Raw genomic sequence first — 21045 nt, forward strand, 5'->3', positions numbered from 1 at the left:
AGCTAAAGCGCAAAAATGCAAAATCTAACCCCACCGCACGTGATGAGGCGGGGCGGTGAAGCCGACGGTGACGGGACCACTAATGTGGCGAAGCAGGCGGTGAGGCCGATGGTAGACTCATCTCCAAAAGACGTTGGCGTTCGCAGTTTCGGGTTGGTCGTGGGTGTCGTTGGGTCCTGGCATAGTGGCATTAGCGGAGATGCTGCATTGTGGCAGCCTACAGGCCGGTGGGAATGGCTGCAACACTCGACTTAACTCATAGTCGCATAAGACGCGGGCGGACGACGGACATCTGGCCTGAAGCGACAAGACTAGAGGCGGACGCGACGTCGTTGACGAACGGACATGAGGCATTGACGTTCCCGGGTCAATTCGGGTCGACCCGCGGGTTGTCAGGTCAACCCGAACCCGACCCAATTTTTAAACGGGTCAAAAATCCGAACTAGGACCCAATCCGTTTGTTAACCGGGTCGACCCAAACCCGGATTTTTTCAGGTCAGGCCTGGGTCGGTTTCAGGTTGGGTCAATTTACCTTAAGGTCTCAAATCATTGACATGAAAAGACTCAGCAAGGACTAGCAACAATTATTATGTCTGAGGCAAATGGAAGGGGAATCTATAAAACATAAGAAATCATGAATAAGGCCACATTCATCTTGGTTCATCAGCCAATAAAGTTTAAATTCTCTTTTTTCTAAAAGAAAAAAAACCCTCCGCATGCTAAGAAAGATGGCTACAATAGTTCTCATTATACAAATAATTGTTTTTATGGGAGTTATTGACATGTTTTGTTCTATGACCAAATGAATGATACGAGTAGTCAAATTGAAACAGACAAGATTAAGGCTTCGTTTGGGACGGCTTTTTTATTGCTTTCTAAAACGGAGTTTTAGTACAAATTTTTTTCTAAAACAGAGTTTTAGTACAAAATTTTTTAATTTTGTACTATAACTCCGTTTTAGAAAGCAATAAAAAAGCCGTCCCAAATGAAGCCTAAAATAAAAATTGAGAAAGACCATCAGACTTTACGTGAAATATTTGAGACTGAAAATAAAAAATCATCGAGCCGCACCAAACCAAAATCACTATCAAATTAAGAGAAAATGTACATATCTTCTACACATAATTTTATAAATTTGTACTAAAAAGCTGTTTTAAGAAGCAGTAAGAAAGTTGCCTCAAACGAAGTCTTAAGGAATATAAATTTTAATTGATTAAAACATATCTAAAAAAACTATAACTACAAAAGCTTTCAGATCAAATTTTGAGGAAGAATATTTAAATCTAAATTTGCATTTTTTTCTGCAGGAGAAAACTACGTGTGAAAGAAACATTTCTGATAACAAATTACAGAAGATTTTGCGCTTTACTACGCAATGAAGAGAAGAATATGCAAACATATAATTGTTCCAGAAAAGATGAATTTACATATAAGACAGTATAGTATTTTGATCATTAACAAGCACACTGTTTTCTAGTAGGAACTTAATAAAATATGGAATGATTCTGAGATACAGAGCAAACACAATAATAAGAAGGCAGAGGCAGAGGCAGAGGCAGCGGCAAATAAAGAGATTAGGAACAGAGTATATACAGGATATAAATTAGTAACCTTATTTGTGCAAGTCATCTCCACTAGGAGACTTATCATGAATCAGATTAGTCGGTTCGCTCAAAACATACTTAGGTAATTCATACTTAGCGCCTGCAAAAAAAAAACTTCAATTAACAGATGTTTCTGAAGATATTTGAGGTTTTTTAACTCTTTAAGTGAGATAGCTGCTTGCCTCTTTCATCATAAACAAGTGTCATATCAGCATTAGCAAGGATGACACCAGCACTGTCCAGAATTGCCTGCGCAAGGTTGATATCAGCTTCTGCTGCAGCTCTTAGCGCATCCCAGATCTCTGTGATGAAAAGATGTTTTTTGTGAATTTATTGAAATTTCTACATCTTTGTGTATTGATCACAGTGCAAAATTTAGTCCTTGATTTTCAACATTTCACAACGGTGGGACTGATCCTCAAGAGAAATTATTCTGTGGACACCGGACGGTCCGGAGTTCAATTAGAACACGCCGTGTCACCTGGTACATAGTAGTACCGAGCACCGGTACTAAGCAAAAAAAAGATGTGGCCCGTTTTGGTTGGTCTCGGGACGCCATCCGGCGTCTGCCCAAAATAATTTTTCGATCATCAGGGTTGCAAAAAAAGGTCCTTGGCAGCATTAACAAGGCAAGTGCGGACATGATTGACTCAGTATGAAAATGAAAAACCTATTTGATTTAATTAGAAACGGAAATTGAATTGAGAGCGTCATATTCCGATTAGAACTGGAATTGAACTTTATTATAAATGTGAAGTCGAGTCAAAGTACATTCAAGCATGTTGGGTTTAAACTCCAAATTGATTTGAATACGTGCAGAATTTTGAGAATTTGGGTGAGTTTCTATTATTTTTTAGTTTCCTTATGTCCGAGAGAAAGCTTCTTCTCTTAATCAAGCAAATTCACATGAAAATAAGTTTCAACCAGCATATGGCATCAAAATGACTGTGAGAGTATAAACAGGATGCCTAAGCAGCCAGGAGAAGAATCTAGATAGTAAATTTATTACGGAAGCTGCAAGATTCAGGCTTCGTTTGGGGTGGTTTTTTTTATGCTTCTTAAAACAGCTTTTTAGTATAAAAATTTTAATTTTTATAGTAAAAATTTGTTTTAAGAAGCAGTACGAAAACCATTAAAAATGAGGTCTCAATGTCCAATAAGTCTAGGTTGTTGAAAAGTTTGATCAAAACAAAAATAGATATAAAAGAACAAGAGAAATAAGTCCACTGAGATAATTCAGCAAATCCTAAATTCATTTAAAGTTAAAACATCACCGGACCAAGAAATTCAATTATTTTCCTACTCGGTCTCTCTCCTTGGCATGCCAACCAAGGTCCAACCAAAACTGAAGCACAGTTTTCAGGGAGAAAATCTGGCAGCCGCCAGCCCATCCTCTCTTTCCTCTCAAGCAGATTAGGAGAATCAACCTAATCCCCATAATTCCTCTGCAGAAAACCTATCTTCTTGTTCTAGACAATTTCTGTCGATTCCATAAACCTACCGCAGCCTAATTTCATATCATATTTTGGTGCTATAGCATTAGATCCAACCTACAAGATTTTATTATAGTTTGTGTGAAATTTAAGAAAAATCAAGAGATTCCTATGGAAACAAAGACCCACGCATTGAATAGCATTCATGATTCAATGCATGTTAGGATTAAAAGAGCTTTAAAACATTTGAAGAGGCTATGTCAAACTTCTCCAAACGGTTCATAAAACTGATTGCTATCATTGACACTATCCCAGCACCATGGGATATATCTTCGGTGCGTCCACCATAATTTTAGGCTAACTATGCAAAGAAGAATAATTAGAAAAGAGAGATGACGGAAAAGAAAATCAATATGTCAACCTCACCAAAATGTTTAGAACATGCAAATGGGTTCTGCCAAAGAAATTGTGTTGATGGGTTCAATTAACTAGAAGGATCATAAGATGGGATGATCACATGATATGAACATACTATTTAATTTTAATTAGAAATAATTCAATTTCATGTAATTAAGATTAACATCATTAATTAAGAATTAATCTTATTGTTATGTGTGGAATCTAATTGTATTGATCAATTTAGTTATTTTGTTGTCTTGGACCTCAAAGTTAGTCGTGTATATTAGGGGGTGTAGGGGACCTGCTTGGCAATTGAATTTTTTTCCCGTAAAACGCATCGGTGCTGCGTACCCGAGCGCCCCAGTGTTGTGTTCCCGAGCACCCCAACGCTGAACGACAGAGAGCAGAGCATCGCATCTTCCTAGATATGGCACCGCAGCAGTTCAAAACAGATGCTTGAGTGCTGCAGCACTTCAAGTTGGAGTCGCAATGCTGCGAGACGGACTGAACGATTTTCTTTCTCGTTTTCTGAAGTGTTGCGTCCCTTAGAGTTATTTTACTTGGCTCTCTCTTGTATTTTCAGTTTGGGCAAGTGTGAGAACGGCGCATGTGAGAAGAGAAGCAATGTGAGAGAGAGAGAGAGACGAGAGATATGTACTTATTTATCTCAATTTTCATAGTGGATTTTTTGGTATGGTGTGGCTCTATGGGTTTTTCCACGTTAAATCCTAGTGTCCTTTACTTTCCGCTGCTTTACTTTCTTGCATGTTTCGTCATTGCGGTGTTTACTCCTCATCTTCCCCAACACTTACTTCTGAGCCATTACGTTTTTATAATTGATTGCATTTGCAAGAACAAATAGCATAAAATGAGGAATCAGGATCTAGAGGCTTTCAAGAAATTTTGCAAGTTTAACTTTGGAAGAAGAAATTAGCAAATAAATTTAAGAATATACTAAATTTAAAAATTGCAATTTAAAATTCAAATATAAGGGGTTACCAAACTAGGTTAAGGAGATAGATTTATATGGAGATAATTATCAAACCAATGCTGAAAAAACTAAAAAATCCATTTCCCTAATTTTAATTGTCAGACCACCTTTAAAAAAAAGAATAAAAATAATATTAGCTATGCTTTTAGGATGGCTACCCAAATTTTGAATGAATGAAGGAAATTAAGAATAAGAATTCTTAAATTAATGTAGATTGAGTGACTTAAATTTTTGTTATAAAAAGAGTTATTGTGACATAGTATGGTAAAGAAGATCAATGTTTGATTTTGCTTTAAAAAAGTATAAATTTTTTCACAATTTATTCACCATTATTATATACTAGATAAACTATTTACTATAATTTAATAAATGATAAAATATAATAATGTAAGTATTGTATTCTAATATTCACTTATAATATCTAAAATATCCTTCACATTTAACTTTGAAGTTAACTTTAACTCTTATTCTAGGTTCTGGGATTAAATTGGCTCAATTTCTAATAGTTGAGGGACTAAAATAGAGCAATGAAAAACTCTGTGATTAAATTGGACATTTATCAATAGTCGGGGGACTATTTTGAGTTTTTACTCAATTTATAAATCACAAAAGAAGATGTGAGAAGGTCAGGATTGAAAAGCAAAAGTAAACAACAATATAAAAATTATGAGTAAAAAAAAATAATGAAAGAGTTCAGTTCAAGCAAAAACATTAGGAGATTTAATGAAGAAACTTGAAAAAAATGATTATAAGGCTAAAAATAAAAGCCATATACTACCATGACACTATTAATTGTGGTAGGTTCCTTCAATATTGTTGCACAACATTATCTATGAAGCACAAATACTTCTAAAATCTATTTATTTCATATCAAATACATATTAGACACAAACATGTGTCACGCCTCCAATACGTCTAACAAATGCTCCTAATACAAGATCTTACTAAAGAATTTTCATATCATAATGTTGGATAGGAAGATCAAATCATTTGTAGTCCATGGGTAAAAAAGAGATCGTTAATTAAATGTTTGATAATTGAAAGATAGAAAATTGGACCATTGGATTATACATGGTAATAGCTCAAAATGACACGAGCTATGATCTATAGCACGGTGCGGCTCAACCCCTATGCCATTTTCATGACAAGGTGATAGGTTTAAAATGGTGTATGCTATTTGCGCTATGAAAGGGCAATAATGTATATCCTTGATAATGCACACAATTTTAGTTTATGAGATTTATGATTTCAAATTATGATTGATATTATTTATAATTTATTTAATTACTTTATTCTATTTTGATTTGCATTTCTTAGAGCATAGATAGTACCCTTCGACTCTCGACACTTGTGTGGGGGCTTTTGACTCTCACCTTCACCACTTTCACGAGGGCTCTCGGCCTCACCTTCAACGCACATGAGGGTTTGCAAACTCTCCTTCAACGTGTATCATGTCTCTTGATCTCACGGCTCTTGCCTTCTTAGACGCATACAAGCTTGTGATCTCGCCTTCGATGCACACAAGGGTTCTCGATAGAGTAGCGTACGAAGCACGCAAGGGCTCTTTATGTTCAATGGAACAAAGATCATCCCTCTGCCCTCCATGCACCAATTTTCTGAGGCTTCAGTTCTCGGCTAGCACATTCTAGGAATAACGTTTGAACATTATTTAGAGCTTTCTCTCATTTGTTGTCTTATAAATTAAGAAAAATATCATACAAAATAACATGAACTATATCCTTTTCTTAGTTTAATATTGTATAGCCTAGAACTTGAATTAAATTTCAAGAATGATGCAAGCATACATTTCTGTATTATGTCTCCAAAATATAGTTACAGTTTCATCAATAAAATTTTAATATATTTTGATATGTTCGAATTTGAACAAGCTACATCATACACTATGCTCTATGATCTACAGGGATCTTTGTGCTATGGTGCAGTATTTGCAATTGACAAACATGCATTGGATGGAAAGAAGGATGACTTATAAATTTTTAACTTATTTTGGACAAGATTTTGAATTTAAATATATATTGTCTACTTTTATGAAGAAATATTTTGAGGGTAAGTTCATTTCTAAATAGTGGAGTTATAGATAAGATTGTCCCTTATTTGATTGAGTTAATTTAAAAGATGATAAGGCCAAAACTACATTAATTTCAACTATTTTTTCCCTAAAAATAAGGTAATTCCAACCTTCAAAAAAAGTTCATTCCTCTTCCTCTGCTCAGGCATTATAACAATAATGCAAACACAATAGCAAATTATGGACGCTAGCAAATAATTAATAGAAGTCAAAAATTAGATGTAAGAGCTTCATAAGCAAGAAAACAAAATTAATTCTCTAATTGTGGACTCTCATCATCACATTGAAAGAATTACTCTACATTACGTCAGATCAACCTTGTACTAGAGCGGTTCACAAAATCTTTTGAGGATCTAACCCAGAATAAGTTCTAAAATTTGAAAATCTTCAATGATGCTTTTTTTCGAAAATTATAGTCAAACAAAACCGCATGGCCCTACATGGTTAGGATTTGTGATGGTGAACTATAGGTTTTTTTCCTTCTGAATGAGCTAGCTTCGTAAGCTATGTTCTTTCTAAATGATGGTGAAGGTGCCATTAAAGAGAGCATCAAAATTAGTGGTGATGATAATTGTGGAGCCAATCGTTAGTGATACATATTAATATGTTCACATTTTGTGTCATTATTCTGAAGAGAACACGCTCATTTTTTATTTTTGGCATTTTTTGTAGACAAATGTTGATACTGAGGAAAGCATATTTAATGATTAATGTCAATGCAAATGTGTATTATAGAATTACTTGACAAAATATTAAAATGTAATCGTAATTAAATCAATATTAGTTTTTGATGGACTACAATGATTTGAATGAGTGCACTAAGAACATGCACTATTTTAAAAGAACAAGAACAATTAAAACTATTAACTAATTAAAACGAAAAGAGAAAACGTAAGAGCGGTCACACCGTTTAGGCCAAGTTACATAATAAGCGCTTGCACTATCAAAACAATAGCGAAATTCAACAGCATACGCATGGAGTAGCTTTCAATAAAAATTCCTAATCTAACAATAAGATAGTAACAAAGAATGTGCACTCAATCCTACGTTTACTAAGCTAAAGCAGAAGGCGAAACACGGCTCCTTGTGACTTGTCACCACCTACAAAATTAGGGGATTAGGAAAGTAAAGTAAAGGGGAAGAAGTTCACCCATGGGTAGGTTTGGAGATGATTTGCCACTGGGCGCCGGCAAGTTGCTCGTCGATGGCCTCCGATGGCGTGAAAATAATACGGTCCACGTACCCTTCGATGGAATGATTAACTTTCGGGTTGAAGTCAAAGAAGGTGGAGTGGAGAGTATTAACGTATCCTTGCTCGTCGTAAGCAAATCCGTATTCAAGCTCCGGATCGGCCATTCATTGGCTTTAGCTTCTGCCCAAGCCTGGCTGAGGAAGAGTTACGGGGAGTCAAACACAAATATGCTGATTCCAGCCCGGTTTACTAAAAGAAAAAAAGTCAGGCCATTCCATTTCGGCACCCAAGTTCAATAGCTTTGCGGCCGCTATCCCGATCATGATTTTACTACCCCCAGAGGGAAAGGCCCTTCCCTTTGGGGAGAGAGATTTAATTTGGGTTTGAAGCTCCGCTAGAGAGAAAGAAGTTTCTCTCGAAATTGAAGTGGAGAGGAGGGTAGGGTGGTCGGCCAAGGGAGGAGGGAGAGAGATTTAATTTGGTTCCGATTTGGTGGAGGGAAAGAGTTTCCAAATAATTCTCTAATTAATCCCTATGATTGGGGATTAATTAAAGAAGAGAGAGAGGGTAGGGGCGGCGGCAAGAGAGGGTGGGAATTGGGGATTTGTTTCCAAAACTGAATATTAGATTTTGGAAAGTAATTAGGAGGTGTGGAGGCTTTGGAAATTTCGGCCAAGAGTGGTTTTAGGTTTTGAATTAATCCCAAAAAAGGGAGAAATAAATCCAAGGTAATTAATGAGGGTAGGGGCCGGCGGCTTAATGGAATAGGGAGGTGATTATGGGGAGTAATTTGGGTTACTAATTTGAGATTTAGAGATTAGGAAAGTCTTTCTTAAATCCCAATTAATTTGAGATTCAAATAGGATTTAATTTAGGAACTTTCCTAAAATAGATTTCCTAAGTTAGGAAAGAATTTCAAATTCAAAATAATTTTGAATTTTGAAATTAAACCTTCCTAAATTAAGAGTGGATGCTTATGGAAAGTAATCAAGAGGGGTTGAATTATGGAAGGAAGATGGGAGGGAGAGGGGTTGGGCCATGTGGGATTTTCGGAAGAGGGGTGGTGGTGGTGGTGGAGAAGCCGGCGGGTAAACGTGGAGAAGGGTTGGTCAGCTGCCTAGGGATTGGGTAAGATCTTAGGCTAGAAGCTAGACAAAGAAAAGAAAAGGAAATTTTGATAACGACGAAGAACCACGAATCCGACCGTCTCCAAGGTTGGTGGGTTATGATGCACAGACACGGACACGGCAACACGGATATGACACGACACGGACACGGGACATGTCAATTATTGAAAATATAGGACACAGACACGGGTTGGACATGGTATTATAGTTTTTATATTTAAAAAATAGTGTATAAAAACTAAATAAGTATAATTTTAAAAATAATTTGAAAACAATAAGTCATTTAACTAGAATTTGTGCTTAAAATGATTAGTATTAGGATGTCGAGAGTCAAGCATCGATGCTGTTTATCAGTCACCGAGAGAGGAGATGAAATTACCTTCACTGTCAAAAAGAAATTAAAATGAGAATATTCGATGATTGTGTATTAAGTGAAGACATTGATTTGATGTTGTGGATAGGAAATAAGAAATTTAGTTTAAATCCCGCAAAATACAATAAATTATATTTAAAAAAATTCATAAAATATTTAAGATACGCGTGTTTGACACGCGTGTCCAATTTGTATTTAATATTTTTTAATCGGACACGATTTTGGAGTGTCCAACACGTGTCGGAGAAGTATCGGACGAGTGTCGTGTCGGATATAGTGTCAGACACTGCACGCCTCTTTGAGGAGAAGTGTTAGTGCATCATAATTGGTGGGTGATCCAAACTCTCTCTCCAAGGGACCTCACTCAGTCTCTCTCAATTTCTCATAAGAAATTAAAAATTGGGAAAATTTTCTTATCATTCAATCATTAAGCATTCAAATAGAAACATAGGGGCTATAAATAGCCTTATACATAGGACTCAAAATAAAAAGACGGCAATGCCCTCAGGGCTTACATACGACCTCCCTTAAGAGGTAAAAACGAAAAAACAACTACAACATAAATAATAAAAGGCAAATACATGAAATAACTCAAAAATACATGGACTCGATCGTGGCCGTAGATCGACGTCCATGTCTCTGATAAACTTTCCAAGCTCTGATGTCCCCATCAATTTTCCTTTTGATAATAAGATTTTATATAATAAATATAATATTATAGTTCATTTTGCGAAGCTTTTCTTGAAAATATTGACAATAGGCGTTTAATCATATTTTATAATAAATTTTATAAAAGAAAATATTTTGTCCATAATGTGATACTACCAGGAGTTAACAAGAAATTAGGAAGAGCAATTATTTACAACTTCCAAATATAAAATTATTGTTTACAACAAAGAAAGATTTTAGAAATTCATAGTTTTAACTTGTTTAGGCAAAGAAATACACTTTAGATTAATCAAGACAATTCGATCAAACTTCAAAGACAAGAGTAAGTTTAATGAGCGCATAACAAATATCCCCAATTTAATAATGAGAGGTTCACCTTGGGGCCTTCTCACTCATTCACTCATGGGGTTAGCGGAAGAAGATGCTCAACACCAGAAAAGAGATCACCACTAGGGAGAAGGAACCTAAGAAATTTGTTGATGGAAAGGTAGCCGGTGACGGATGGATTGGTGGGCGTCCCACGATCGTTCACGATCCGATTGCGAGGTGTTCCTCAATTGATGGTGCCAACGTGAAGATGATGCGATCAATGTAGCCTTCCACGGAGTTGTCGACGCCCAAATTTAAATTGAAGAATGGGGATCGAAGAATGTCTGTCATTCCTTAATTATCATATATGAACCCGTGATCAACGTCGGGATCGGCCATGCACTAGGGGAATGTTGGAAGAGAGGTGCTCGACTTCTTTCCTATCAAAAGAGCACATGAGATGTGGGGAATTCCAAGAAGGTGAACAAGCAAGGGGAGGAGGGGCCGGCGGCTTGGGGTTGGGTTGAATGAAGGGGCGGCTAGGGTTAGGGGAATTTGGGTTATTAAATCCTCTTTAAAGTTAATTACAAAGGAGGGTAATTAAATTAAGAGAATTAAATAAGTTGGGGGGAAGGATTAGAATTCAAATTTTGAATTCAAAATTTGGGGCAGTGGGGGCCAGCGGAATGGAGAGAAAAAGGGGGAGATTGGGAGGGTTTTAAGGGTTTCTTAATGCACTCTTATTAATCAGGGATGAAATAGAAGTAACCAATCTAATTTAAAATTAAATCAGATTCCAATTTATAAACTTTCCTAATTTAGCTTTCTTAGTTTAGGAAAGTATTTGAAATTCAAAACCAATTAAGCTAATTTAGTTAGGTGTTAATGATGATTGATTTCATCATCAAGGGAATAGGAAGGGGGTGGCCGGCGATGGAGCTAGGGTTAGCTACGCCAGCGGTTTTGGGGTGTTGGCGGCGTGGGGTGGGGGTTTGTCGACGGCCTAGGGAGGGAGATGGGAGGAGGAGACCGGCCGGTTGGGTGGTGGTTGGATTTGTCAGCGGTGGAGGGAGGGTGGATAAGGTGGTTGGATGTTTAGGGGTAGATGACGACGAACCGCGAGTTTCGGAATCCACCGGCGATTGACGGGTGTTGCAAGACCTTCTTTTAGGGTTTCTCCTCTCAAGAACTCACACAGAGATCAAACAAAGAAAAGCTGAAATTTTTCATTCATAATCATCATCCTTTTACAATAGAAGAGGCCACAATATATAGGTCTTGTTAAAACGAAGAATTTGAGAAGGAAAAGCTTGAATTTTATTAAGCAATCTACTCCCTATTTATAGATCTATACAAGGTATATCAATAAGGAAACAAATAACTCTTATAATAATATGAATATAATTATTCCTAAATAAATGGGAGGAATTAATGCAATCCTTGTAGTCCTCCCACGGATTACTGTTCACAGCCGTGGATGTCTTCGGGATCGTAAGGTTGAGATTTAACAGGTCTAAAAAATAAAATAACAATGATTCAAATACCCCTTGAGCTACGACTCAAATAAACTCAAAAGAAATGGTACAATCATAATTAGCATATAAATAAACTACAATACATAAATGCATAAAAAATAAAGACTGAATCGTAGCCATCGGTCTATGATTCCTACGCTGATAGACTCGTCGATATCGTCAATCGATATCCTCATCAGTCCATGTGTCTTATCTTACTTTTTACAGCCACATCATGTCATTTTGTCCATGTCATATCATCTTGATGTTTGTGCTACACAGAATACTAACCATGGTATGATAACAAGCTGTTATGATAAGAAATTTTTGCCTATTTTGTTTAAATGTGGATTGAGCTTTATTTAAATTATTATGGTTAATTTTATTAGTGATATAAATCGATGCATATCATATTGATGTTTGATGATAATTCCATCAACTTCACCACAAGCATGCTTTACATTATATGATTATAAATAGGCACTACAAAATGCTTCAAAGACTTCCTAACACTCATTTTGTTCAGAAAACAAAACAGCATTGATTGAAATCCACAAAAAATAATCTACTGTTACATTGACCCACTCACAGCTATCTATATCCTGATATCACAAGAACCAAGTTTTTTGAGTAAGCTCGCTAGCAAACAAATGAAACTTCCCAAGCATTTGTTTTAGAAAATCATAAAATCAACATATATGGTTGGTATAGCATAGGGTGGTCCTGATGGTGATAGTGATTATGATTATTACAAAAAGGCTGCGTTGATGAGGGTGATGATGATGATGATGATGATGATGATGATGATGATGTATGTGTGTGTGTATGTATACATCATGATGCATATATACATATAAACTAGAAAACATACAAGGTCTATGATGCATATGCTACTAGCGCTAGATGAAAAATAGGTAAATTTTTATTACCAAAGTAGATTGGGAGAAAAGAACGAACCAACTTTTAACCAATCAGCCACCCCCTCCTATCAAGCTTATCACATGCAGGGAAACCCATCCCTTGATTTTTGACTGTATGTAGAACATGATAAAAGAGGCAGCAGGCATAGCACTCAATAAAAACATAACGTAGCACATTTAAGAAGAAGCCAGACTCATGTATGTCAGTTAACTCGTACGTAAATGATCAACAAAGATATTTCTTTTGAATACTGTACAGTTTTCAAAGTTAGTAGCCTCATATAATTTTATTTAAGAAATTCATAGGAAAACTATTACACGAAACATCATCAGTTAAGCTCAGTTAAAAAAATTAAACAGATACCTTTCTGACCACCATAATGAGGAGCAGTGTCCCAAAACTCTTCTCGCATCCTTCTAAGATCAGTCATGGCTAACGGCTGAGGATTCTTCCAAGGCTTTGGCTTTTGGATCTTCTTAGTATTTTCTGTAAGATAATAAACACAAAAAAGTTGTGCAATAATAGACCATATGTAAATACTACGTAAAGTGCAGAGGTGCAACCTTCATACATCCGGTTACAAGCAAACCAATCAAGCAATCTGAAGTGCCATGCCAAACACAAAAAAACATAGTATATTTTATGCCCAACAACAAAAGAAGGCGATAAATAAACTTGACTAGCTAAGCACTTGGGTTCAGAATATAATGGTCAACTCCTACAAATCACATTTCTAATGTAACACCAGTGATGAACTCTGCAGTTAAGTAAAATAAGTAAGCCTTCGGGAAGGAAAAACCTTGAGTGCATAATGCTGGGAAAAAAAATTAAACTTCAATTTAGAAAAGGAAATGAAAGCCACAATAGTCTATTCTTTCCTCTAAGATACTCTCAAAGGCACTGCTAGTGGATCCAAAGGGCTCTGACCTAACAAAATTTCTTAAGATTGTTAAAAAAATCCAATAGGGGTCTTGCACATAGGCTCACAGCGTAACCTGCAAAGATTACTACTTTCCCCTTTAAGCAAAATAAAAAGGTCATCTGCATTTGTTAACTACAGAATTTGGCACAAAATATTTATATGCATTGCTTCTTTCACCTTCTTCACTGTCAAAGTGCCCAAGGTGCAAAGCCATATGTGATTACCTGAAGCGGAGGCATCTACACCTGGGTCCAACATCTTTGCATGAACTTCTTTAAAATTGAGAACCCATTGGGTTTAAAATTTTAAAAAGTTCACTCGAATCAACAGAGCCAAAAGATTAATTATGGCCATTTCATATTTGAATCCATTGCATCATCCATCTTCCATTTGTTCATCATTAGTTTGGAATCTAAAATCAAAATCTAAGGCTTTCACTGCATAGTCTAGTAGTCCAAACAATTCAAACAAAACACAAAATATTATGGGAGTAAATGTAACTCCTAATCCTTTGAGAAAGTAGCTTTGTGAACTGGCATTACTGGTGTCATGTTCATGAACTTTCCTCAGCTGAAGAAGATATCTTTACAGAAGACTCAAGTTCAATTTTGCAGGTTTTTTAAAAACTAGTAATTCAACATTTATGAGTAATTGTTTCATTCTAACATATCCAAAGAAATTCAAAAAGGGCTCTCACCAGCCAAGTCATTCAGGAGCTCTGAAAATCCTCCAACACTAAAACCTAGATGGAAATGCCTTCCCTTTCTTATTTTTTTGACCTAGTAAATAAGAAGAACATTCACGAAAGAAGTAGCACAAATAATATATGAATGAAATCCCACCAGATTTTCCTTAACCAAGACTGAAAGATGACTACGATGGATCAATCAAAATGTCTGACGAGCTTTAATGCAAGATCAGGATTGGAAAAAGGGGATTTGTAGTAAGATGCATTGTTTAGACTGATTTAGTGGAATATGCTCCACATGAAAGGAGGCGGGCTCAATACAAACATTATATGTCTTAATATTATTCCTTCAATTATGCTTTCTTAGTTGGGAATAAAACTTCACCGGAAAAAAACGAGTAAGACAAAATGCAGCGAAAAAGAAAGAAAATTAGGATTTAACATGGAAAAACTCGAAATTGGGAAAAAAATCACAGCGCCATGCCACACCAAAAAATTAACTATGAAAATGGGAAACTTGTACATATCTATTTCTCTCTCACTCACCCATTCCTCTTTACTCCTTACACCATTCTCATATAGAACTGTCAAAGAGACACACATTAACCATCCCAATGGACACAACCCTTCAAGTTAAACATGGAAAAAGAGGAAAAAACTGCCCAACTAGACTTACACTGTTGCGACACCGGGTTTGGAGCTTCACGGCGCTCCACTATCTATCTATGAGCCGCCCTGCAACATTGTTGCGCTGCAGCCTACAGCGTTGTACGGCTAAAGGGAAAAAAGTTTTTTCCTAGGCAAGGCCCCCCTGCAACCCCCTAGTGAGTTTGACCGATGAAATTGAGTTTTGAGTCAATAGTACAACTTGATTAATTGACACAATCAGATTTCACATAGAACTAACATTCTTCCTCCTATTCTCTTAAACATCATATAGTTAAAATGCATAGGATAAATGAAGGAAGAGTTCAATACAATTTATAGGAGTCAACAAGGTCTATTCTTTGATTTTTCCTTTATCCTATTCTATTTTATAGAGATGAGAGTTTATGAAACAAAAGAGATGACTACTCTTTTGTAAGGTAGTATCAAGTGAAAGCTTTCTAAGTCATTCTCTCCAACTAAATATGGTAGAGCTAAAGATAGTGAAAAATGAATTAATAAAACCAAATAAAATTGGAGTGAAAAAGTGATTCCTCGAATGACATCTCTCAAAGCATGAATTGTTAGACGTCCTAATAGCACAATTTTATAAATCACGTGACTATTTAGGATAATGATACAAAAATCACATGTACTTCTTTCATAGATGATGCTCATGTGAAGCGAAATAGTGTTAGCTAATATGCACACTCAGAGTGGTAACTTCACATAGCAGTTCAAATAAGTCAAATGATGATGATCATTACAGTGCTACAAGACAAGGATAGTACAAGGGTCCATTGGAAAAAGCAATGACTCCATTCCGGTGCTAAAACATCATAAGTAGCATTAACCATGGAAATCCACTAATAAAGTTTTTTCCTAAAACTCGGTAATGCTCAAGAGGTAAAACAAATAATACAGCAAGGAAAAATTCTGTACACAACTCTTCTTGGCCTATTGGTTGAGAGCTTAGGCTTTCAATTAAGAGGTCCAAGGTTCGAGTCTGTGTGTATGCGTTGTGTGTGTGAGTTTGCCTTAATTGGCCTAAATGTCCCTAAAAAAAAAGGAAAAATTCTGTTTTTCCTGACACAAAATGATTAAGACAAGCTCCCCAGCAAATTAAAGCAGATCATTAGCAGGATTGCTACCAATTCCAACGCTATCAGCTCAAGATTCCTTACTACATCTATCAATTCAATCAGCAAGCTTCTAACAAATTTATGCAAGATGACCTCAGGAACTGTCGAATCATGCAAAAAGCAATATATTTTAACAACTTACACCAATTCAATGATCAAGAAAGATAAAACAAGGTTCACGCAACATAGAATAGATGAAAATAATTAAAAGCTTGCAGCAGCCAGTGAGAATATATAAACTAATAGCTAGGGCATGCGGTAAAATCCAACGTAGGAGGCCAATAATTGTAAGCTCACCTTCGGACATGCTCAAGGAGGATAAGCCACAGCCCATCGCCGGAGATATATAACCTTCAACAATCTCGTATACAAGAAAAAGGGCATCACACCACTGGCGCCGCCCAGCGATCGGAGAGTCGCCAAAATTCTTTAGCTTTTGAAGATGGGTAGACGAGCTCCTGTTTCCAGGTCAAAGCGGCATACACTATTCTTGATAATCGAAGAGATTTTATTTTTTGGGATTTAAGTGTAACAACATTTTTATGTATTTTTATGTATTTATCTTTTTATTTGTAGAGTATTTAAAATTTTAAACTATATAAAAATATTATTGATATTACTTTATTTAAAATTATATAAATATTTTAATATGTTTTTTAGATATAATCTAAAATTTAAGAGATATGGAAGTCATTATAAACATTTTGATATTAGATATATAAATACATAAAAAGTTTATGATATGTATATAAATGACAATATATCATTTTTAGAGGGAAATTATGAATACTGATATATCAGTAAAAAATTATCTTGATCAGGGACGAATCTCAAAGCAAAATTGAGTTGAAAGCTTCCAAAATTCAATCAAAGACCATATGAGTTCCGATTTCAGCAAACTTATAGTCAAACTGAAAGTCTCAGAAAGACAAACCCATCGACACCAAATTCGACTCAATCCGAGCCTATATGGGTCCAAATCAAGGGGATGAAGCGCTGTTGAAGGGTTCAAACCACAATTTGGATTATCAAACAGTTTTCAAATGTGTCATGCTTATAATCAAATCGAGCGGCTCGACGAGATGAATCCAACGAGCCCAAGATCATTTAATTCTGAAATCGTTAAGGCATTCAATTGACCAATAAACGGTACATGATCAAGGGGATCAATATCGGCCGTCCATTCAAACACTCCCATTTTTCCCTTGATCCTCCACATATTTACAAGCCATGCCACTCTCAAAAAACTATAAATAGGCCATCATTCTTCACATAAAGGGGGAGAAGGAAGAGGGAGAAGAAGAGAAGGAAGGGAAGAATTTGGGAGCTCTCTTGCCATCGACCACCGCTGGAGTTCCTGCCGACCACCGTCGGGGTTCCTGCCGGCCACCACAGGAGTTCCTGCCGACCACCGCCAGTATTCCTCTCAACCATCGCCGGATTTCCCGCCGACCACCGTCGGAGTTCCCGCCGACCACCGCCGGAGTTCTTCCCGACCACCGACGGACTTCAGCTAGTCAATCGACCACCGACGGACTTCTGCCAGTCCGTCTACCGCCACCAGACTTCCACCAATTCGCCAACCACCAACGGACTTCTGCCAGTCCGTCGACCGCCGCCAGACTTCCACCAGTTCGCAGATCGTCGCCGGACTTCCACCCGTCCTTCGACCGCCACCGGACTTCTACCAGTTCACTGACTGCCGTCGGACATCCGCTTGCTCTCCGACCATCGTCAGACTTTCATAGTTTGCTGTCCGCCATTGGAATTCCACCAGTCTGCCGAACACCGCAGGACTTCCGCTAGTTCGCCAACTACAATCCTCCCAACCACTGTCATCCAATTACGGTCCTTCTGATCTCCGTCATTTGCAGAATATGGTCTTTCGGACCTTCATCGTCTGCCGACTACATTCCTCGCCGACTATGGTCGTCCCGACCTTCGTCGCCTGCTAACTATGGTCCCCTTGACCTTCGTCGCTCGTCGACTACGGTCCTCCCGACCTTCGTCGCCTGCCGACTATGATCCTTCTGACCTCCATTGTCTGCCGACAACGGTCCTTCCGACCTCCGTCACCCGGTGAATACGATCCTCCCAACCACCATCGCAATACAACGGTCCTTCTGACCTATGTCGCTCATAGACTACGATCCTTCCGACCTCCGTCACTCGCCGAATATGGTTCTTCCGATCTACATCGCTCGTCGACTATGGTTTTGCCACCCCAAACAAACATATCAACATTGATTCTTCCAACTTCCACCACACAATGCATTTTATATGATGTATATTTGTTACTTCGAGCCAAGGCCTTCCTCGTAAGGATGGGCCTCATTTGTAATCAATTGCAAGCGCTAGTGGATTCATTCAAACTGGGCCAGGCCCCGTGGTTTTTCCCCCTTTTTAGGGGTTTCCACGTAAAAACTCTGGTGTCTCTTATGAACGCTACACCCTCATCTCTTTCATCTGCTTGTGTTCTGGATCTTCGTACAAAGCTAAGGCATTAATCTTCATATTTCTCTACCGCCGCGAATTTTTCAGGACGCAACAAATACATTTATTCTTTAACGACTTATATACTTATGATGATTGGTAGATTAGTATACTTAATGTAAGAAAATTATTTAATTATTAATGTATTTGATTACAAAGCATTAAAGTAGATAAGTACATGGTTCTTGTGAATAATATTATGTTAACCAATATTAATAAATTTTTTGTTATTGTTAATGCATATTATTACTATCATGGTAATTCATGCAATTAAATTCATTATAAAGAATGATCCTATACTTGTAATTATTTGTTACTGGCATTGATGCTCTATGTTTATAATACTATTATGCTATAATAAACTATACCATTTTATTGACTAAGGTTTCATTTGGGACGACTTTTTTATTGCTTTTAAAAACAAATTTTTAGTAGAAAAATTTTTAAAGTTAAAAAATTTTGTACTAAAAAGTTGCTTCAGAAAGCAGTAAAAAAGCCGTATCAAACAAAGCCTAAATGTTTACAACATTATGGCAAAATAAATTATTATATATAACAAAATTATTTAATGCCAAAAAAATAAATCATGGCTTATATGAAATTGATGAGTACTAATGTCTCTTTATTTTAACTATAAATCATAAATCATTATTGAAATGGGCAAGTATACATTCTCTTATATGAAATTGATGAATTAAAACCCTATAGAGTAATAGGTCATGAGCAAAAGCTACATAGGTGGTTGCCTTGTCTTGATTTATCGGTGGAGTCTCTGATTATCCTTATTTGGGTTTATTTTTCTAATCTTCGGCCTCATCTTCTCTCCCCTCGCATTCTTCATGGCTTAGGTTCCTTATTTAGTCATCCCCTAAAAACTGATAACACGACAGTCATTGGGTCGTGGCCTTTTGTGGTCTAAGTTTTCGTCTAATTGGATATCTAAAAAACTTACCTTGATTCTGTTTGGACTGGCCCGAACAATTTAGGTTATCTACAAAAAGTTGTTATGGAGAAGTTCCCCGCATTTTGTAATGTATGCACATCTCTGCCTCATTCGAATGACAAATGTTCCCCTACTCACGAGGACCCTCAATTTGTTGTGAAACCTATTGTTCCTTTTAGGGGGAATGTTTCTACTAATGTTGTTGTTCAGGATGCTATTGATCTTGTGGCTATTGGTCCTATCATATCCCTTGCTCTCGTGGCCTAGCCAGTTGTTCTTATTGAGGAAAATGTTATTGTTGAGGGGGAACTTCCTGTTGCTCCTTTATCTATTTCTCCTCCTACGGATTTATCTTGTGTCAATAATATGGGTATTACTGCTGATGTGAGTATTGTGAACCATCCTACTAGCCCCATCTTAACTCCTGTTTTAAATGTTGATGATGTTTCGGCTTTTCCTATTGATAATTTGGATCCTCAATCTGTTTGTTTGGAACATTCACTTAAGTCTCCCAATGATGATGATGGCTCTGATGCAAATAGAATTTGTGGATGGTAGGCATTGTATTGGTATTTCTCTAGATAGTCTTGACATAGATATATGTGATGTGAATAAGGTTGTTTTGGATGAGTCTTCAAGCGATTTGAATGCTATTACTCCTGTATCACCCGTGGCTTCTATGGGAGTGTCGTTGACGCATAATGTGGATGTTATTAAGGGAAATGAGCTTATTTTTTATGTCTCTATTTCAATTTTTTCTAATGACGAATTGAAAGCTCAATTTGCTTTAACTTTGAATAATGATGACCCGTCGGATTGGCTGGAGGAATCCTTCTCCTTGGCGTGCGGGGGTGTCGGGGGTAATTTAGTTGATGATGTGGATGATTTGCAAGAGAAGTATGTTCTAAAGGTGGGGCATATTGTGCAGCAGGCTTTCTACCAGAGCTCTATGAAGCATCGTAGGAGAAAATCTAAGAAAAAATAATGGTTTCTCTATTGGATCTCTTTTTCTGTTGTTGTATTTTCTTCCTCTAATTGGTGTGTTTTCTGTTATGGTTATGCTTTTGATGTTTTCTACTGGCTGCGATATATCTTGGACTATGATGAGGAAGCTTTTTTGCATCCACCTCGTTGGCCTTACTTGCTGGCCTTCCCTCTTTCTATATGGAGCCTTTAGTTGGGTGATGGGTTATTGTTTGTTGGTTATCTGATGTTTGATTTTTGAATTGTTGCCCCCAATGGATGGCCCTTGCTTGGCTTGCGGGTGATTGTAGGAAGCCTTTTGGCCCTTCCTGAGTCCGACTACCATCTTCATCCTTTTTTCATGTGTTTCTTGCTCCATTACAGCCTTTGTTGCACTTCTTTTTTTAGGACATTTTTTCTTTGCTGTAATGTTCTTGTAATCTTGTTTTCTACTGTTGGAGGCTTGGAGCTTGTTGTAATCTCTTTTTTAGTGAATTAAAATAAATAGTTTGCTAAAAAAAACTACATAGAGAAGGATCTCTCTCATAGCAATGTAATATCTCTCCATATAAATGATTAGTTACTAGTTAGAGCATATATATATATATATATATATATATATATATAT

At 36.9% G+C, this 21045-nt stretch overlaps 1 protein-coding gene across 1 annotated transcript; it reads right to left on the reverse strand.

The window, feature by feature from the left end:
* Window positions 1-1376: 1376 nt before the first annotated feature.
* On the reverse strand, window positions 1377-16521 carry LOC110105918 (ubiquitin domain-containing protein 2). Its single transcript, XM_020835607.2, has 4 exons — window positions 16316-16521; window positions 12985-13107; window positions 1787-1906; window positions 1377-1704 (listed from the first exon to the last, which is right to left on the reverse strand). The coding sequence occupies exons 1-4, from the start codon at window positions 16350-16352 to the stop codon at window positions 1613-1615; spliced, it is 372 nt and encodes a 123-aa protein (XP_020691266.1). The 5' UTR covers window positions 16353-16521; the 3' UTR covers window positions 1377-1612.
* Between the last annotated feature and the right edge of the window lie 4524 nt (window positions 16522-21045).

This window comes from Dendrobium catenatum, unplaced genomic scaffold (assembly GCF_001605985.2).
Source record: "Dendrobium catenatum unplaced genomic scaffold, ASM160598v2 fragScaff_scaffold_716, whole genome shotgun sequence".
NCBI lineage: Eukaryota > Viridiplantae > Streptophyta > Magnoliopsida > Asparagales > Orchidaceae > Dendrobium > Dendrobium catenatum.

Coding starts and splice junctions, on each gene's coding strand:
- LOC110105918 (XM_020835607.2), bottom strand. CDS start 16,352: ATGGGCTGTGGCTTATCCTCCTTGAGCATGTCCGAAG. Junction 13,108..16,315: donor CTCCTTGAGCATGTCCGAAG/GTGAGCTTACAA, acceptor ATTATCTTACAG/AAAATACTAAGAAGATCCAA. Junction 1,907..12,984: donor TCATTATGGTGGTCAGAAAG/GTATCTGTTTAA, acceptor TTTTCATCACAG/AGATCTGGGATGCGCTAAGA.